Below are 16652 nucleotides of genomic sequence, written 5' to 3' on the forward strand. Positions count from 1 at the left end.
ATTAGTGAGAGAAGGGGGGGAATTATTAAATATGGAATAAAGTGACAAGTGACAGAAACCTGAAATGGCACTTTATTACTTTATTCAGGGGTTATTAGGCTATTTTATATTGTTTTCATATTTCCCACTCTATAGTGACCACAAATACCCAGGTGTTGTTGGCTCAGAATGATTCAGAGGATCACTATCTTACATTTTGTAAGAGTGTCAAGAGATAAGACTCCCTTAAAAATTTGCTTAATATTCAGAGGACTGTCTAAAGCCAGTCAAAAGTGAAAATGGCATGTTGATGTACGGTCTCTATTCATACAGTGGGATATGGGAAATGAGCAAAAACAAAACAGAACACCAGCACATCTGTAAACCTTATTATTTTTAATCAAAATGGAACATGTTACAAGAATTTCAGACATAACATTTTTTTCGCATTTTCATAAAAAATATATACAAAAAATCATTGCGTATCCCTAACAAACCATCACAGCTATTATAACTTGAGTTTGCTAACAGAAACCTCTTTGTTTTTCTTCTTCTTTGAAGGCTGGTCCTTTGCGCTTTTGATTTGACTTTTGACCTGGTCCTGCAGCTGAGAGAAGAACGCTTGAGAGGACCGCAGAGCCTTGTCCTTCCCCTCGTCCTGAAACAGAGGAACACTTGGTTAGTAAAGTCACCGCAGGAACATCTGCAGCATAAAGTAGGAATTTGTGTAATATTTACAACAAAAGCCTTCTTTAAAGGTGTGGTTTGTCTGAGAAGTGGAAAAGGCTGACCAATTGTTTGCTAAAAATAGATTACCCAGTCTGTGATGGCACTGCATAGTTAAAACATGAGTTAATCCATAGAGGACAACCTGCTGAAGTTCAAACTGTGCATCGGAATGAGGAACACCGATGACTTTGAACATGACACAATTGGTGGCTCTGAGAGTATTCTGAAGCTGCTGATCTACTGGGATTTTTCCCAAACAATGTCAAGTATTTACAGAGAATGGTCAGAATAAGATAAAAATATACAGTCAGCAGCAGTTCCATGTGTGAAAATGGCATGTTGATGTAAGAGGATAACGAACTGACAGGAAGGCAACAGTAACTTACAGAACTGCTCGTTACCACTAAAGCCCCGTTTCCATTAGTACCTACTCGGATCAACTTGCAACAGTTCACCACGCTTGAGTCATGAGAGTGTCTTGTTCACGAAAATCAAAACGGCCATTTTTTTTTTTTTTTTAACCCAGCTAGGAGGGAAATGGTTACAAACAAGGCCAGTGCCTCCCGAGTTTGACGAAAAGCCACAGACCAAATAGCAGGTATATTCTTGTTGTAGGGTTCACATGTCACGCTAACGGGACACTTGGCCATGTTGCTATGACAACGACTGCGCACATTTGGTGGTACTCGATTGTAATGGAAAACCAGTCGATCGCAGTCGAGTCGTGGCGAACACTGTTAAGTCGATCCCTGTAGATACTAATGGAAAAAGGGGCTTAAGGTATGCAGAAGAGCATCTCTGAATGTACAACTCGTTGAGCTTTGAAGCAGCAGAAGATCACACTGGGTGCTGCTATGGTAAAAATATGAAACTGAGGTTGCAGTTTTCAGAGGCTTAAGAAAATTGAACCACAGAACATTGTAAAAATGCTGTTTCGTCTGACGAGTCTTAATTTCTGCTGCAACACACAGATGGCAGCTTGGCTGGTTGTAAACAACATGAAAGCATGGATTCACCCTTATATCAACAGTTCAGGGTAGAGGAGTAACGGTGTGAGGGATATTTTCTTGGTACTCTTCCAGCCCCTTTATACCAACTGAGCACCGTTTTAACTCCACAGCCTAAATGAGTATTTTGCAGACCACCACCAGTGTACCCATCTGCTGATGAGTGCTTCCAGAATAAAGCACCATGTCACAAAGCTCAAATCACCTCAAACTGGTTTCTTGAACATGACAATGAATTCACTTCAGTCAACTGACAAATTTGCAGAAAATGTGTCACGCTGTCATACTGATATGGACCAAAATCTGCGATCAATGTTTCCAGCACTTTGTTGAATCTGTGGCACAAAGACTAGGTACTAGAAATCTGTACCTAATAAAGTGGCCAGTGAGTGTATAATGAAATTATTACTATTCATTATTATAATATTATTATTATGCTTTTAAAAAACTAACTGTTTTCATCAACTTCATTTTGTACCCACTTTCTGTTTAAAAAAGCATCACACTGGTGTTTAGTGATATTTAGACTTAGTCGTATCACATGAATAATGATGACTTTCTACTGTGTGCATCTTTAAAGCACTTCCAAATATTTCTAATGATGACCTGACAGAACTCTGAGCGGGTTGATGCCAACTTCCTACCGAGAGCAGCAGAGTGAAGCAAGATCAGGCACTCACCTTGAGTATCGTCGCTTTGCCTCCTTTTGTGACTTTCTTGAGGGTTTCTGTCACTTGAGCCTTCGATGGCTTTTTGTTCTCCCCAGTTTTATTGGCCTCTTTAAGTTTCTGTCTCTTTTCCTTCTCTTTGATCTTCAGACGCTTAACCTTCTTTTTGTTGCGCCTCTCACGTTTCTTGTCTGTTGATGTCTTCTCTGTAGCTCCCAGAAGATCTCCCGCTTTGTTCTTCTCCTTTGGTTGGAGGAGAGGATTGTTAGACAAAATTCTCATATGAAAATAATGGACATCTGTACATGGATTGAAGACAAACCTTAATTTCTTCTGGTGCGAGTAGCGTAGCGTCACTAGTGCTGATAGGAGCCACCTCCTCCATTGTAATGGATGGCAAATTAGACACCACTTTGACCTCTGGAACGGGCTATGGACAAAAGCAAACATGAATATAAAATGAATCAGAAACCTTTTACCTTTCACAGTACAGCACTGTGTAAATATACATTCAGCTTATCAGCTGTTTATCCAACGATAATTACAGCTTAAATTAACAACTACAATCACGTTGGGACAGGTTTTTAAAAAATCATGCACCTGAGAAACTGCAGACTATCTAGTTTTAGTCACCGCTAGCAGAAAAAACTCACCGGTTTAGGTGTGAAGTGGAAGTTGGAAAGAGCATCCAACTTTAGGAAGAGTGTGTCCATAAGCTTCTGAATTTCTACATGGGCTGGGTTCTCCTCCTCCTCCGTTTTTTGCTGAAATTACAAAAGAAAATAATAACAAATGGTAAATGGCCTGTATTTGTATAGCACTTTACTAGTCCCTAAGGACCCCAAAGCGCTTTACACAACCAGTCATCCACCCATTCACACACACATTCACACACTGGTGATGGCAAGCTACATTGTAGCCACAGCCACCCTGGGGCGCACTGACAGAGGTGAGGCTGCCGGACACTGGCGCCACCAGGCCCTCTGACCACCACCAGTAGGCAACGGGTGAAGTGTCTTGCCCAAGGACACAACGACCAAGACTGTCCAAGCCGGGGCTCGAACCGGCAACCTTCCAATTACAAGGCGAACTCCCAACTCTTAAGCCACGATCGCCCACAATACAATGAAGCTTCATATGTGTCAAAGTTTTAATGAAAACAAGAAAAAAAGTCAAACCTGATTCTGCTTGAGATATTCTTGCTCATAGATTTCTGCTAAACTCTGCTTGCTCTTCTCATGGTCCAACGTGAGCCTCTTCTTGTACTCAAACACCTCCTCCTTAGGCTTCTCTTTGCGAACCACGTCATCAAAAGCCTTCCAGAAACACAAGTAAAAGTAACTAGGTTATTCATTATAATAATATAAAAAAAAAAAAATAATAAAAATTACTGGTTACTGTTACTAACTTGGTCTTTAATTCTCTGTTTGATGATGTCTTCCAGCTGTAGTGTAGTTTCTTCTGTGATTGCAGGGGCTGAAAAAACAAAAGAGAAATTTTACTCTGTGATTTGACATAATAAGGCTGGTATTAATTATTCAAACTAAGACACAGCCATTGCAGCAAACGGAGTGGGAGTTTGGGAGGTGTTGGGTGGTCACTAACCCGTTCTGGACGTCTGCTCAAACTCCACGTCTTCCTCTAGCATGCTGTTTTCAGGACGGGTCTGTGCAGTTACTTCTCCAGACAGCTGCCAGGGTTTCTCTGCTAAAGCTGCTTTCTCCAGCTCTTCAATCTTCTGGGACATCTGCGGGTTACAGCAAAAGCAGGATTGCACAGTCACCAACAGTGAACAAAAATCAGCCGTTGGGTCAATTTTGGGTACCCATGATCTGTGCTGCTTCAGGTACAGGTGAGACATTAAATTGAAGGAGGCAGATAAGGAGTTAAACTAATCTCCACTCTGAAGCAACTACCAATGAGAGTGAAGGACACCGTTCACTAATGTGATAGGTCGGGAAATGTACACTAAAGGATCACCTATATTGCAAGAATCTGAAATTTATGATTTCAAAACAAATAAATAAACAAACAAACAAAAAGTGGTATTAGCACTCCGACAGATTTAAAGAGCGTACTCACACAAAGCAATCAGTATCGTACCTGAATGCCCAAATTCTAGTTCATTCGTCAAGTGTGATCGCTGCACAGTTGAACTCAGGCCTGATACAGATGGATGCAACTACTACATCATCATCCACTGGTTTCTGAAGTCCTGAAACCTCGAAATGAGAGTTTTCACCCTTGCCATCTCGGTGTTTTAAAACAAGATGAGATGAGGGGTGGATCTGACTGTGAAACCACAAGTAAATCGCCTAATAAGCTGTCAATCACAAGCCAATGAACATAACCTGGATAATTCTCCTTTCTAACAAACACAATGACCAAAATTAATCAGCAAAGTGTTTACAGAGGTTCATTTACTTGTAGACTTGAATAGGATTTTAAGTCTTTCTGCAACCACAACTATGCCATCTGGGGGCCATTCAAAAGAATGCAGGTTTAAAGGGGCCTTTTAAATACATCTATAACACATGTGAGAGGACACATGCATCCTAGAATCATGAACTGTGCTCTGCAAGAGCACTTTTTAAGAGTTTTAAGTGCATGAAAGAGCAAGCACAACCACACTTAGTGTGAGTACACCCTCAGTCCTCTTGTGATTTAACACTTTATTTTGCTTTTTATTATCCTGGAGGGCTTACAGCTGCATCCTCTTAAGTCAAACAGGGATAAATTAGAATTAAATTAACAAATTAAATTTTAAAAAACTTGCTCCAACTTGCTGTGTTGGATATGTTAATCAAACCAGTGACATCTAAAACCTTGTTTCAGGGGCATTTCGTTTACCTTTTCTTGCCGTTTCTCAAACGATGACTTTGCTTCAGACTTTGCTGAGCCTTTGGCTTTTCCTCCCAAAATGTCCTCCACATCCTCTCCCTCGCTGTCTTCATCATCCGAGAGATTAAAGGTCACTTTCTTATGAGACGACCTAGACTGACCCCTCTCCTCATCCCTGCCAAAGTCCAGACACAAACATGGTGAAATTGACTTCTCCCACACATAACTACACGTTTTATAATTTTTGATCGCACTTACTCATCATCACCCTCCTCTTCGCCATCATAGTCGTCATCTTCGTCATCTATTACTTCTTCACCTTCCTCCTGGCTTTCATCCACGCTGTCATCCTCCCCATCTGACAGGTCGTCTGTTTTAGCTGGTTCGCTGTCCACGGCGTCAAAGAAGTCCTTGTACTTGAGATTCCTGGAGCTCTTCACCTGTCAGCATAAAGAACAATCAATATATTGGCTGTAGTTTGAACTATCGGGAGGCAAAAAAATGAGTGGAAAATGTGTGACAAGATACATACAGTATTTTTCTTTTGCTTTTTGGTGGAAATGATTTGCTCTAGGTCAAGATCATCATCCTCATCTGAAGGCAGATCCTGAAAATAGTCTACGTCATCTTCATCCTCCTTTCCCTCGCGCTTGTCCATATCATCCAGAAATGCCTCCATCTCTGACAGTTTAAAGAACTTATCATCAACCTCGGAGGGCATCACTTTTGCTTTGGATGCCTTCCTTCCTGTATCCTTCTTCTGTTTCTCTTTTTTCTCCAGAGCATCCACATCAAAATCCAAATCAGAGTCATCCTCTGAGTTATCCTCTACCTCCACAGCCATTTTCTTTGACCGTCTCGGTGGTTCCAATTCTTGTTCCTCCTCCTCCTCTTCTTCATCGTCATCATCATCTGCTGATGCTCCTTCTTCTTCTTGACCACTCTCTTCCTGCTCCTCTTCCTCCAGCACAGTTAACGTCTCATCTGCTAAAGCCTCGTCTATGGCGTTTTTAAAGTGTTTCAGTACGGCTTTGTTCTGCAGCTCTAGCTCCTGCCAAATCTGTTCTTCATCAAAATTTTCAACAACCAGCTGAGCTAGCGGGCTTCCTTTATAATGTCCAGGTTCCTGAGCTTTGTGCAGGTCATATAGAGTCTTAGTGATGGAGGTAAAGTCTGTTGCCACTTCATCTTGAAGGCTGCAAAGATGAAAAGACACAGAATTAGTCAGGTATGTCTTATGATGCGATATTGGGGGGAAAATTTGTTGTTGTTGTTGTTGGTATTAAATAACTGAATTGGATGAAAGTCTGTGGCTTATTTATTAATGTGTTGGTACAAAAACAAAACCACTATGTTTCATCCATACATCTTCTACCGCTTATCTGGGTTCAGGTCGCAGGGGCAGCAGTCTAATCAGAGAAGGCCAGACTTCCCTCACCACGGCCACCTCTTGCAGCTCATCCAGGTGGGAGCAATCATATCCGCGACCTCGTTCTTTCGGTCACTGCCCAGAGCTTGTGACCATAAGTGAGGGCATAAATGCAAATCGATCGGTAATCCAAAAGCTTCATTTTTAGGCTCAGCTCTCTCTTCACCACAACAAACCAACAAAGCATCCGCATCACTGCAGATGCCGCTTCAATCCATCTGCCAATCTCCTCCTCCCCTCATTCATGCTTAAACTCCTCCACTTGGGGCAGCAACTTGCCCCATGGGACTGTTTCATCCTTCAAATTATTGATTTCATTGCCATGGGATGATGTGGCCTGTGTTTTTGGGATGGCTCTAAGATCACTACTATACCACATGCAGTCCAGAAGTGCACGTTTTGCCACTTTTCAGCAATTTTCTTCTCTTGTTTTAGTAGCTCAGAGTGAAGTGAAAATTTGATACAGAAAATTTGATTTTTATGACTGCAGCAGTAGCATTCGGCATAAATTACTGCAGCTGGCACTCCAAAAAGCAATGAAATGCCACAATTTGGCACTGATTAACAATTTTTCTGTATTACGCCGACTTTTGGGCTCCTCAAGAAAAAGCTGTGCTCTCTCCCTCTGTCTCTCTCTCTCTCCCACACCCAAACAACACTGTGCTTATTTGTTAAACTGCTTATGCAGCTCCAGCAGCGAGAGCTCAGTCCTGTTCTGCTGGGAAAAACTTGCCTGTCTGATTGTGGAAATTCAGTAGGGGTTCTCCACCATTTTATTCATACAAGTTTTCTCCTGTTGGGTGAGGTGAGGGGTCTTAACCCCCACTTGAAATACGGCAACACAAACTTGTGTGCACAAATGCATGTACTAGATATTTACTTCATTCAAGACATTTGAAGTTTTACATTTTCTAACAGGTGTGGACTTTCTGAGGATTGACAAACATCATACGCAATGAATAAACATCTGGTGTGTCACAGCAGTTGGTAGTCTAACACGTCAGTTATTACAAGCACATCATCTTTTTTTTCTTTTTCTTTACGTAGCTCTACAATGCAGACGTGAGCCAGCTGATTTTAGGAACATAAAGCGATGAAGTGTTTCTACGTGAAACATAAAGGAGAAACTCGCCTAATCATCAATATCTTACCAAAACCTCGACGTATAAACGTCTTGTCAGGTAAATGTGTTAATGCTGTGCTAACGCTACAGTTAGCTTCAGCTAGCTGGAGCGAATTTCTAAAAATATTTAACAGCTTCTTCAAAAGATTAAAAAAAAAAAAAATACTCAACGCAAACAACAAACACTTACCTGAGGAAGTTTTCTGGCTGTCCTGTGTTGGCATTTATTTTCTTTACACACTCTTCCAGAACACTGAACACATCTCCACTAGCCATGATTGCCCCCACATGTGTGACCGTCTGTGTCGCACGTAAACAGGCTCACCGAGAAACCGTTCTGTACCTGCCACTTGGTTCCGGGGTACGAACATGGCGTCCGCCGTGCTGAAGGTTGCAGGTCTGTGTCAACAATTATCCAGCTACAAAATGCTCGCTATTAAGTTCACTGTTCTGCAAACGATAAACGATGATGCTAAGCTTCGTTATAGGGAACTGTAATTTTTTTCGGAAGCTCAAACGAGCCCTCAAAGTTGACGAACATAAACAATGTTTACGTTACATCATGAACCAGAAGCACTCAGAAAGCGCAAACCTCCGCCAAGGTAGCTCACTCTGTATACAGTATTTACTTTTAAGGGAGTAGCATTGTATTTTCTCTATATTCATTTGTTTTCTTTGTTCTTTTCAAATATACTTTAGGAAGTTTGTAGTGCAGCAAAAAGGCTTCTGTTATTTGCCCCGTTGAAACCCATTTGAATATAGTTGACATAATTTTGAGTATCATTTTTTTATGTGGACATATGTGTACATATGTAGCATTCATTTCAGTGGATCCTAAAATGTTTAGTAATGCATGTCAGGTGAAAAAAGTCTTTGATCAAACTAGTTTTTACTTTTGTTTTCCAATAAAATAGCTCCACATAGCATTGTTATCGCCTCTCAATCAATTTAATCTATCAGTCTATCAATTAATCAATCAATTTACCTTGAAGGAGAGGTCAGAGGTCAAATGTGACACATTTGAAATCTTTACATGCTGCTTTCTCCATGTTGACAATACACAGGACAATCATAAGAATTATAGTTTCCAAGTTATAAAGCTTTTTGTCAATTTGTGACCAATAAATCATTATGCTGACCTTGGTGGATGTAAGCCAAGTTAACATGACCCCACGCTACACCCCTACAAAGTTTTATCATTCACTTCAAGCTGTCGTGTTTACAGAGAGAGATATTTGGCGAAGGTACCTATTAACTTCCAAACTACTAACTTAAGCCAAAGGCATACCATTAAGTAACTTCACACTGGAGCATTTTATTCCAAGATTTTTGTATGGTAAGGAGATGTGTGTAAAATTATATGGGTACTGTTATTTACTCTCTGAAACACAGGGTTGACCTAATAACCTAATTATATGTATATGTTCAGTACATAAACAGCAGGTTTCCCAGACAGGGATTAAGCCATGTCTGAGACTAGGAGAAGAATTCAAAGATCACCTCCAATGAAGGCAAAAACAAGATTATGGCCTGGGAAACAAAAGATTGCTCTTACAGTAATAAAACCAAGATTATTGATATGTCCTCCTGAGACTTCGGCTTTAAAATAAAAAACTAAGTATCATCTGTAACAAAAACAAACAAAAAAAAGTACTTTTTTAAAAACTATGTCTTCATCAGGAGACGGTAGGTTTATTTTGCAACATAACTCAATAAAGTCGTTTGAAAGTATAAAACACTTTATTGAGCTGAATGAATGGTAAGGTGCAGTTTTATGTTCAGTATGAGCACTTTACTTTAAAATGTCGTCTTTAAGGAATTGCCCTGTCAATTGGTCGTAGGAGGAAGGGAAGCCGAATAATTTTATTTTGAAAAGTCTTTCTTTCACAACTGAGTGTCATTCAGGTTTACATTAACTCAGCATGCATCAAACAGAACACCAGACAGTAAAAGATTGGTCTAATTATTATTCATATAATCAAAAACCTACAGTCAGTCACACAAAGGAGAACAGATTTGGGAGTGCAGGAAGCATAGGCTTTAAACATCATTAATGTAACTCGGGACTTGGTCCAGAGTATACAGCATACATCAAAGCTACTTGAGCAGAAACGACAAACACAGCTGATCTCTCTGTATTTTAATTTCATATTTAGCGGCAGGTGTTTCAAGATGCTCTCGCGTCGCGCTCCAGAGGGTACATTCAACAACGGCGCCCCTCCATCAGGGAGTTCCCGCGACTCTGTGGAAGCTGGGCAGGCTTAACCACATCGCCATCGCTGTCCCTGACATGGAGAAGGCCACGGCGCTGTATCGGGACGTGCTGGGGGCCACGGTGAGCGAGAAGGTGCCCCTGCCCGATCACGGCGTCTACACGGTGTTCGTGGAGCTCGGCAACACCAAGCTGGAGCTGCTCCATCCTCTAGGAGAGAAGAGCCCCATCTCGGGCTTCTTGCAGAAGAACAAGTCAGGAGGAATGCATCATATTTGTATCGAGGTGAGAGGCGATGACAGGGGAGAGCTTTTATTACAGTTTTTCATGACTCTGCTTCATTTATCTGTTCACGTGACCCCAAGTTCACGAGACTGAATTCAGAATTTGGTCATTTTCTTACTTCCTCTTGTCTACGTCTACTGTGACATGCATAATGAATGAGTGAACTGGTATAAAGCATTAGTCGCACTAGTGTTTTACGAGCCAATCCTCGCCTTCTGGTTCATATTCATTTTCCTTTTGCTCTGAGGATGTGCTGCAGAAAAATCTCTCTCTCGTGTTTTATGAGGATTTTTTGTGTGAATCGGTGTAGTAGTATGGCTGTTTGGTACATATATTCGGTACATATGATATGACCTGGGATGACCACACGATTATCATTGCTTGTGTTTTTATTTTAAGATCTACTCTGAATTTACAAATACCCATCATAAGGTAATAATTTAAAAGATGGAAACTAACAAATTAAACTAAAAATAAACATTTTCAAACACTAAAAACTGGAAAATAATTGTCATCACTGACCATGAGAATGGCCTAATGTAATATTATGAATTTATTAAATTGCATAAAGTAAAATAACTTTAAAAAAAGCAGTTCAACTTTTGCAGAAACATCGTTTTACCTTTTTGTTTTTTTATGTTTGTTTGTTCAGTTTACTTTGCATTGGGGTCATTCAAATCATAATTACTACGTGCATCGATGCAAAGAAGAATTTAGGAATAATTATCTAGAGCTTGTGTGAGTGTAGTAGAGTTTGTAGCTGGTGTTATGTGTTCATGTCAGAGAACGAATGTCAGTGTTGTTGTTGGTCCTATACATCCAGTAACAGCTTGTCCCGAATTATTCCTGTTGCATTACAGCAGCTGTAAACCCAACATAATGTGACTCAGCACGGGGGCCTGTGCGTTAGTCTGCAGTGTTATGAGAGTTGACACTCAGTTGTGATCATTTTTAACCTTAATGATAACAAATGAATTGAACATTAATGTTTTGTTCCCCCTACGACTGCAGGTAGATGACATTAATGCTGCAATAGCCGACCTAAAAACCAAGAACATCAGAATGCTTTCGGCGGAGCCGCGGATAGGCGCTCACGGCAAACCGGTCATGTTTCTTCATCCTAAAGACTGTGACGGTGTTCTCGTGGAGCTTGAAGAAGCATGAAGCATCACATCCTGCCGTTGACTGAGAGGAGCCGTTAACATGTTTTCCAGGCAGTTTGATGATCAGAGTGATAACGGGGATTGTTCCTTATAGCACTTCTGCTTTTGGAAACACAGTTCTTCTTTGTATGGAATAAAGTTCTATGTGGTACATTAACATGTGATGTATTAGTATGCGGTGTATTGTTCTAACAGCTTCCCCTAAAGTGTTTGTGATAGAAATTTGATATTTCCCATATCTGCTAATTTGTCACATACAGTAAATGGTGGCTTTCTTAGACACAGCACTGGGTTGGACTTGCTTTTGGGTTCAGAACATGAATTCAACAAGATGCTGGGAACATTCGTCAGAGATTTTGGTCCATATGGACATGATAGCATTTTTTGTCAGCTCATCCACAACATCAATCTCTCGTTCCACCACATCCAATAGGTTCTCTATTGGACTGAGATCTGGTGACTCTGGAGGCCATTTCAGCACAGTCAGCTCACTGTCATGTTCAAGAAAACAATTTGAGATAATTTGAGCTCCGTGACGTGTTACGATATCCTGCTGTAAGCAGCCATCAGATGATGGCACACTGGTCTTAAAGGGATCGGCGTGGTCAGCAACAATACTCAGGTAGGCTGTGGTGTTTAAAAGATGCTCAATTGGTAAAAAAGAGTCTCAAAGTGTCCCAATAAAATCTCTCCAACACTTTTACAAAACCAGCAGTCTGAACTACTAATACTGACCCTACCATCTGAATACTGAAGCAGAAATTGAAAGGCAATGTTTTTCCAGTTTTGGTGAGCCTGTGCATTGCAGCCTTAGCACTTTTTTCACCCACAGAAAATTCCTAAAGCATTCATAATTAAAGGATTCGTTGTAATGTTAATATCCAGACTTTACTTAACTTCACTAGTAGACAGAAATGCATTTACAAGGTATGTGGGAGGAAAAAGCCAAGATAAAATTACTGTCTAAATAAATACAGAACACAGACTATCAATGTCAACGTCTATGAAGAGAATTATGCTTTTAAAGAAAAGAGAGCTTGAGAGAAAATTGAGTAGATCGACAACTGAAAATCTCAGACCACCGCGTCTAGCACCAACAACCATATTATGTTCAAAGTCACTGACGCTCAGTTTGAACCTCAGGTCATCTTGACCATGTCTACATGAGTTGCTGCCACGTGATTGGCTGAAAAGATTTACAGTAGCAAGCAGCTGAACAGGTTTTTCTGATAAATTGCCCAGTGGGTGCATAAGAAGTAGGATAGCTTCAGGTGGGAGTAAGTTTGATTTCTCACTAACATGAATTCACTTTTGCATTACTATGACTGACACAGTTTAAATTTGACTACTCTGATGCGTTGATTACTGTTTAATCCCTTTAAATTTTGAACAATGTCTGAATAAAATATGTTGATAATTTAAATGTTCATAATATATTTTTAAATGCAAATCAAGTCAAAACTATAAATCGTAAGTTTATTTTAGGTGAAGCCCGAATACTTTCAGATCATGTAGGCCAATTAACACATTTCCTTGGCATGCATTATCCTGCATTTAGTAAATTGCAGTATTTTCCATTATGGTGGTTTGTAAGGCATTCTTCCGCCTTGCTGGCACCTTTACTCTTGCCATCAGTGCTGTTGTTAGTCTTGTTGGCTGTAACTCACCACTAGAGGGAGTCACAATTAATACCAACCAGAGGGCACAGTCTGTATCCTTGGAAGAAAACATGTATGCGATTGCAAAACGGAGGGAACTGCTGATGACGCAGACACACTCTCGGACATTTCGTCTTGATTTCCTGTACAAGCTTTGCTCAAGCTGGAAATCCCCAGATTATATTTGTAAGTTTTGTTGAGGAGGAAAAAACACTGAGGGAGCTTGAGAACGTAAACTTGGAGAACTTGGACAACAAACTGCCAATTAGTCTCACATCAAGGTGCTTATTTGGGATTTCTGGTGGGTACGTTTTGGGAGAATTGAGGCTCTCTGAAAACTGTTTACGTTCAGTTAAACTGACTATTTTGCTTGTTTATGCTAAAACAAGAAGACTTAGCCAGACTTTAAACTATGAATTGCTGACAATTTAAAACAGACCTGACATTTGTGCCATTTAGCTCCAACATATGTGAATTTCTATCTGAAACCAATCAGCTGCAGTTTATTTTCTCTGGAGAAGGAACTGAAACAGATTGATGTCTGCTGTGAGAAGAAGGGTTTTTGCACTTTTACCATCGCAGAAACATTCAAACACATGAAAGACAAAACTATTCAGAATCCAGAGGGTTGGTTTATTTGGTCTGAGGAACACCTCCAGGCTTTAAAATACAGCAAATATGTAGCAATGATGAGATTTTCTAATTGCAGAGAGACATGCAAGATATAGGGAGGGTTTGAACACACAGGGGTTTCTAGTAATAACTTGAGTAATAAGTTTAAAGGTCTAACCAACAACATGCAGATGGCTTTTCACTTTGAAGCAAGATACAAATACACATAAGCTGTAGTAAATGTGGTGTGAGAGATTTAGCTGCTCTCTTTGCCAAGAGTGTGTTTGTCAAACAGGTACTCCGCCATGCCGTTCTGGGGAGCGCCCATGCGGCGCAGATTGGTCACCCAGTCAGCCAGCTCTTTGATGGACTTCACCTGCTCATCCAGGTAGTGAGTCTCAATGAAGTCGCACATCTGAAAGAGACAGAGTTTCATTTAACAAGACGAGACCAAAACAAAAAACAAGTAAGGCGAGACATCTCCAGCATTATACGTTCACTTTAAAAATAAATGCCATACTAGCCACATCAGAGTCTGAAAGATGTTTTATATTACACAAAAAAGAAAAACAGAAATTCCAGATTTGCAGGTTTACAACCAATCAGCATGCCTTACATGTTTGTGCTCACAATTTATTTTTGGTGTTCCTTCTCACTGCACTTTGCTGTGTAACATACACACTATCTTTTAGTACTCACATGTGGGTCATTGTGTTCAGAGCAGAGTTTGTGCAGGTCCAGCAGTGACTGGTTCACGCTCTTCTCGAGCTGCAGGGCACATTCAAGAGCCTCGACGCCGCTGCCCCACTCGTCCCTGTCTGGCTTCTGCAATTAAAGCATAAAAAAAAAAAAACGAATGAGACATTTATTAATGAAAGATAAAAGTTCACCAACCTGACCTAGAAAACAAGCTTCCTGAATACGTAAAGCAGGTTTGCGGTTTAACGTTTCACTTGGTCATGTTTGCGTACCCGAAAGCGATAAGAGAGACTGCACGCACACGCCCTTGGTATCTCTCTGGCCTTATACAACCCTCCCTGTGTGAAGCTTAAGATAGCCCAGAACAATCTCACACCCAGCCAGACGTTAACGCGTGTTACTGTCCATTTATTTTTCATAAATCTCATACCTTGATGTCTTGGAGGAAGATCCTTCCGCCCCTCTGGTTCTGCAGTTTCATTAGCTTCTCAGCGTGCTCACGCTCCTCATGCGATTGATGATGGAAAAACTTGGCAAAGTTGTGCAATGCCTGGTCATCACGATCAAAGTAGTAGGACTGTAAGGAAGAAAGTTTGTAAACTTTAGGTAAAGTTTTTAAAATCTACCTGCCAAAACCATTACAAACAAAAAGGACTTGCCAAACAGAGGACAGAAAACATAGTTTTTTGGGTTTTTTTTAAAAAAAGAAAGAAAAGAAAAAGCCAATTCTTTTGTATATATACAGTGTTGTACAAACATTTAATGGCAAGGCAGTATACTCTCTGCCTGTTCTTTATACATACTCACAAACGGAACTTCAACCTTTGTTTAATTCAATACCTAAACATTAATATCCCTTCAGTTTAAAAACCTCCCTCAAAACTAATCCAGTTTTAAATGCAGCTTGCTCTGATAGTGGGTTATTTATTCATCCATTTTAAATGGCAGTAAGCTGCTTCAATGCCTCCGAATCAACTTCCCCTGCCTTTTTCTCGGCTCAATGGCTGTACTTGGACTGAAACCAAGCACAGCACTTATAACCACATAGCAGTCTAGTTAAAAGGAATTAAAATCACTTCTTGATAATAAAAAAGATCTACTCGCACTTCCCTTTTCTCTGACCACTACTACCCAAATGTCACCAGGTGTTACAGACTGGTACTTTCCACTCAGCTGTCTTTCAATAATCCTTTTAATCTGACTGCGCACCATGGATTGCTCTTACCATAGACAAGTAGACGTAGGAGGCATACAGCTCCAGGTTGATCTGCCTGTTGACTGCAGCCTCGCAGTCCTGGTGGAAGTTCTGTCTGACCTGGGAACTCATGGTTCTGAAACATAAAAATCACAATTATATCAGTAACTATTTGCAAATGTGATGAGAGCAGGACGAGTTCAAGAGCAGTAAAAAGGTTGTGATTAACTTTATTTATTTTTTTAATAGGCATCTTTTACTGTGTTTTAAATACATGGCCCACGAACCTCAGACAATAGCTCGACTTATTAGAAGTGTCACACCTCACAACAACTGCGTAATACTGATTGTGTTGCTCAGTATTTTTGATGAACGCGATTCGTTCATCAAACAGTATCACTGGGCTATGCCATGTACGTTACGTAAGGCAAAAATCAGAAAAAAAAAGTTTCGTGAAAACATCTGCTAAACTTTGCACTCTTTACCATTAAAACCTTAACAGTTACATAAATCACAGCGCAAAGTATGAATCTGGTTAAAGATCGACTTGTTTAAATAAAGTAATTATTTATTTAGTACGAGGTTTGAAAGAAGCCACGCATGGCGCTGAAAACACTGCGCAAAGCTTGGGCAGCCAAATGCGCACAGGCCCACACTGACTACGACCTCAAGCTGATAAATCGAACCAGTATTATCAAACTACAAAGCCAATGTCAGCCTGGAATCTATAATCAAACATAACTATAAGAAAAGAAAACATAGGGAACGTTTCCTTACCAAATTTCAGTGGCAGGTCTTGTTGAGAGGAGGTCGAAGCTGTGCGTTGTTAGCAAAACAAAGAGTTAGCTTCCGAGCTAGGTGTTTTTCAAGGCTGACTAAGCTAGCTAATGTTTCAAGTTTAAATTCACTCGATGTATCGGAGCGATTGGTCCCGTGCTGTGCTGTCTAAAGACAGTTGAAAGGTTGCCGTTCAAGCACTGTTGAAGCAGGTAACCTTCACTGTCCGCTAACGAGAGACACGACTGAATGTTTCGACCCAGGCGCCTGTAGAT

At 40.5% G+C, this 16652-nt stretch overlaps 3 protein-coding genes across 3 annotated transcripts; 1 reads left to right on the forward strand and 2 right to left on the reverse strand.

Moving 5' to 3' along the window:
* Positions 1 to 353: 353 nt before the first annotated feature.
* Positions 354 to 8104, reverse strand: mphosph10 (M-phase phosphoprotein 10 (U3 small nucleolar ribonucleoprotein)). Its single transcript, XM_031744842.2, has 11 exons — positions 7967 to 8104; positions 5757 to 6420; positions 5483 to 5664; positions 5234 to 5399; positions 3989 to 4130; positions 3792 to 3859; positions 3562 to 3699; positions 3037 to 3147; positions 2706 to 2813; positions 2396 to 2626; positions 354 to 637 (listed from the first exon to the last, which is right to left on the reverse strand). The coding sequence occupies exons 1-11, from the start codon at positions 8050 to 8052 to the stop codon at positions 488 to 490; spliced, it is 2046 nt and encodes a 681-aa protein (XP_031600702.1). The 5' UTR covers positions 8053 to 8104; the 3' UTR covers positions 354 to 487.
* Positions 8076 to 11597, forward strand: mcee (methylmalonyl CoA epimerase). Its single transcript, XM_031744843.2, has 3 exons — positions 8076 to 8173; positions 9933 to 10273; positions 11285 to 11597. Exons 1-3 carry the CDS (start codon positions 8146 to 8148, stop codon positions 11435 to 11437), a joined length of 522 nt encoding a protein of 173 aa, XP_031600703.1. The 5' UTR covers positions 8076 to 8145; the 3' UTR covers positions 11438 to 11597.
* A 2109-nt stretch (positions 11598 to 13706) lies between these two features.
* fth1a (ferritin, heavy polypeptide 1a) lies at positions 13707 to 16652 on the reverse strand. The gene is made up of 5 exons (XM_031744832.2): positions 16378 to 16652; positions 15631 to 15736; positions 14836 to 14982; positions 14406 to 14531; positions 13707 to 14121 (listed from the first exon to the last, which is right to left on the reverse strand). The coding sequence occupies exons 2-5, from the start codon at positions 15730 to 15732 to the stop codon at positions 13963 to 13965; spliced, it is 534 nt and encodes a 177-aa protein (XP_031600692.1). The 5' UTR covers positions 15733 to 15736; positions 16378 to 16652; the 3' UTR covers positions 13707 to 13962.

Source organism: Oreochromis aureus, linkage group 1 (genome assembly GCF_013358895.1).
Source record: "Oreochromis aureus strain Israel breed Guangdong linkage group 1, ZZ_aureus, whole genome shotgun sequence".
Taxonomy (NCBI): Eukaryota; Metazoa; Chordata; class Actinopteri; order Cichliformes; family Cichlidae; genus Oreochromis; species Oreochromis aureus.

Excerpts from the sequence above, each read along its gene's own strand:
- mphosph10 (XM_031744842.2), bottom strand. The coding sequence starts at position 8,052 with ATGGCTAGTGGAGATGTGTTCAGTGTTCTGGAAGAGTGTGTAAAGAAA. Across the intron at positions 5,665-5,756 it reads AAAAGCAAAAGAAAAATACT|GTGAAGAGCTCCAGGAATCT; the intron begins GTATGTATCTTG and ends TTATGCTGACAG. Across the intron at positions 5,400-5,482 it reads GAAGAGGAGGGTGATGATGA|GGATGAGGAGAGGGGTCAGT; the intron begins GTAAGTGCGATC and ends GGACTTTGGCAG.
- mcee (XM_031744843.2), top strand. The coding sequence starts at position 8,146 with ATGGCGTCCGCCGTGCTGAAGGTTGCAG. Across the intron at positions 8,174-9,932 it reads CGCCGTGCTGAAGGTTGCAG|CGGCAGGTGTTTCAAGATGC; the intron begins GTCTGTGTCAAC and ends TTTCATATTTAG. Across the intron at positions 10,274-11,284 it reads TGCATCATATTTGTATCGAG|GTAGATGACATTAATGCTGC; the intron begins GTGAGAGGCGAT and ends CTACGACTGCAG.
- fth1a (XM_031744832.2), bottom strand. The coding sequence starts at position 15,732 with ATGAGTTCCCAGGTCAGACAGAACTTCCACCAGGACTGCGAGGCTGCA. Across the intron at positions 14,983-15,630 it reads CCTACGTCTACTTGTCTATG|TCCTACTACTTTGATCGTGA; the intron begins GTAAGAGCAATC and ends TCTTCCTTACAG. Across the intron at positions 14,122-14,405 it reads CTGAACACAATGACCCACAT|ATGTGCGACTTCATTGAGAC; the intron begins GTGAGTACTAAA and ends TGTCTCTTTCAG.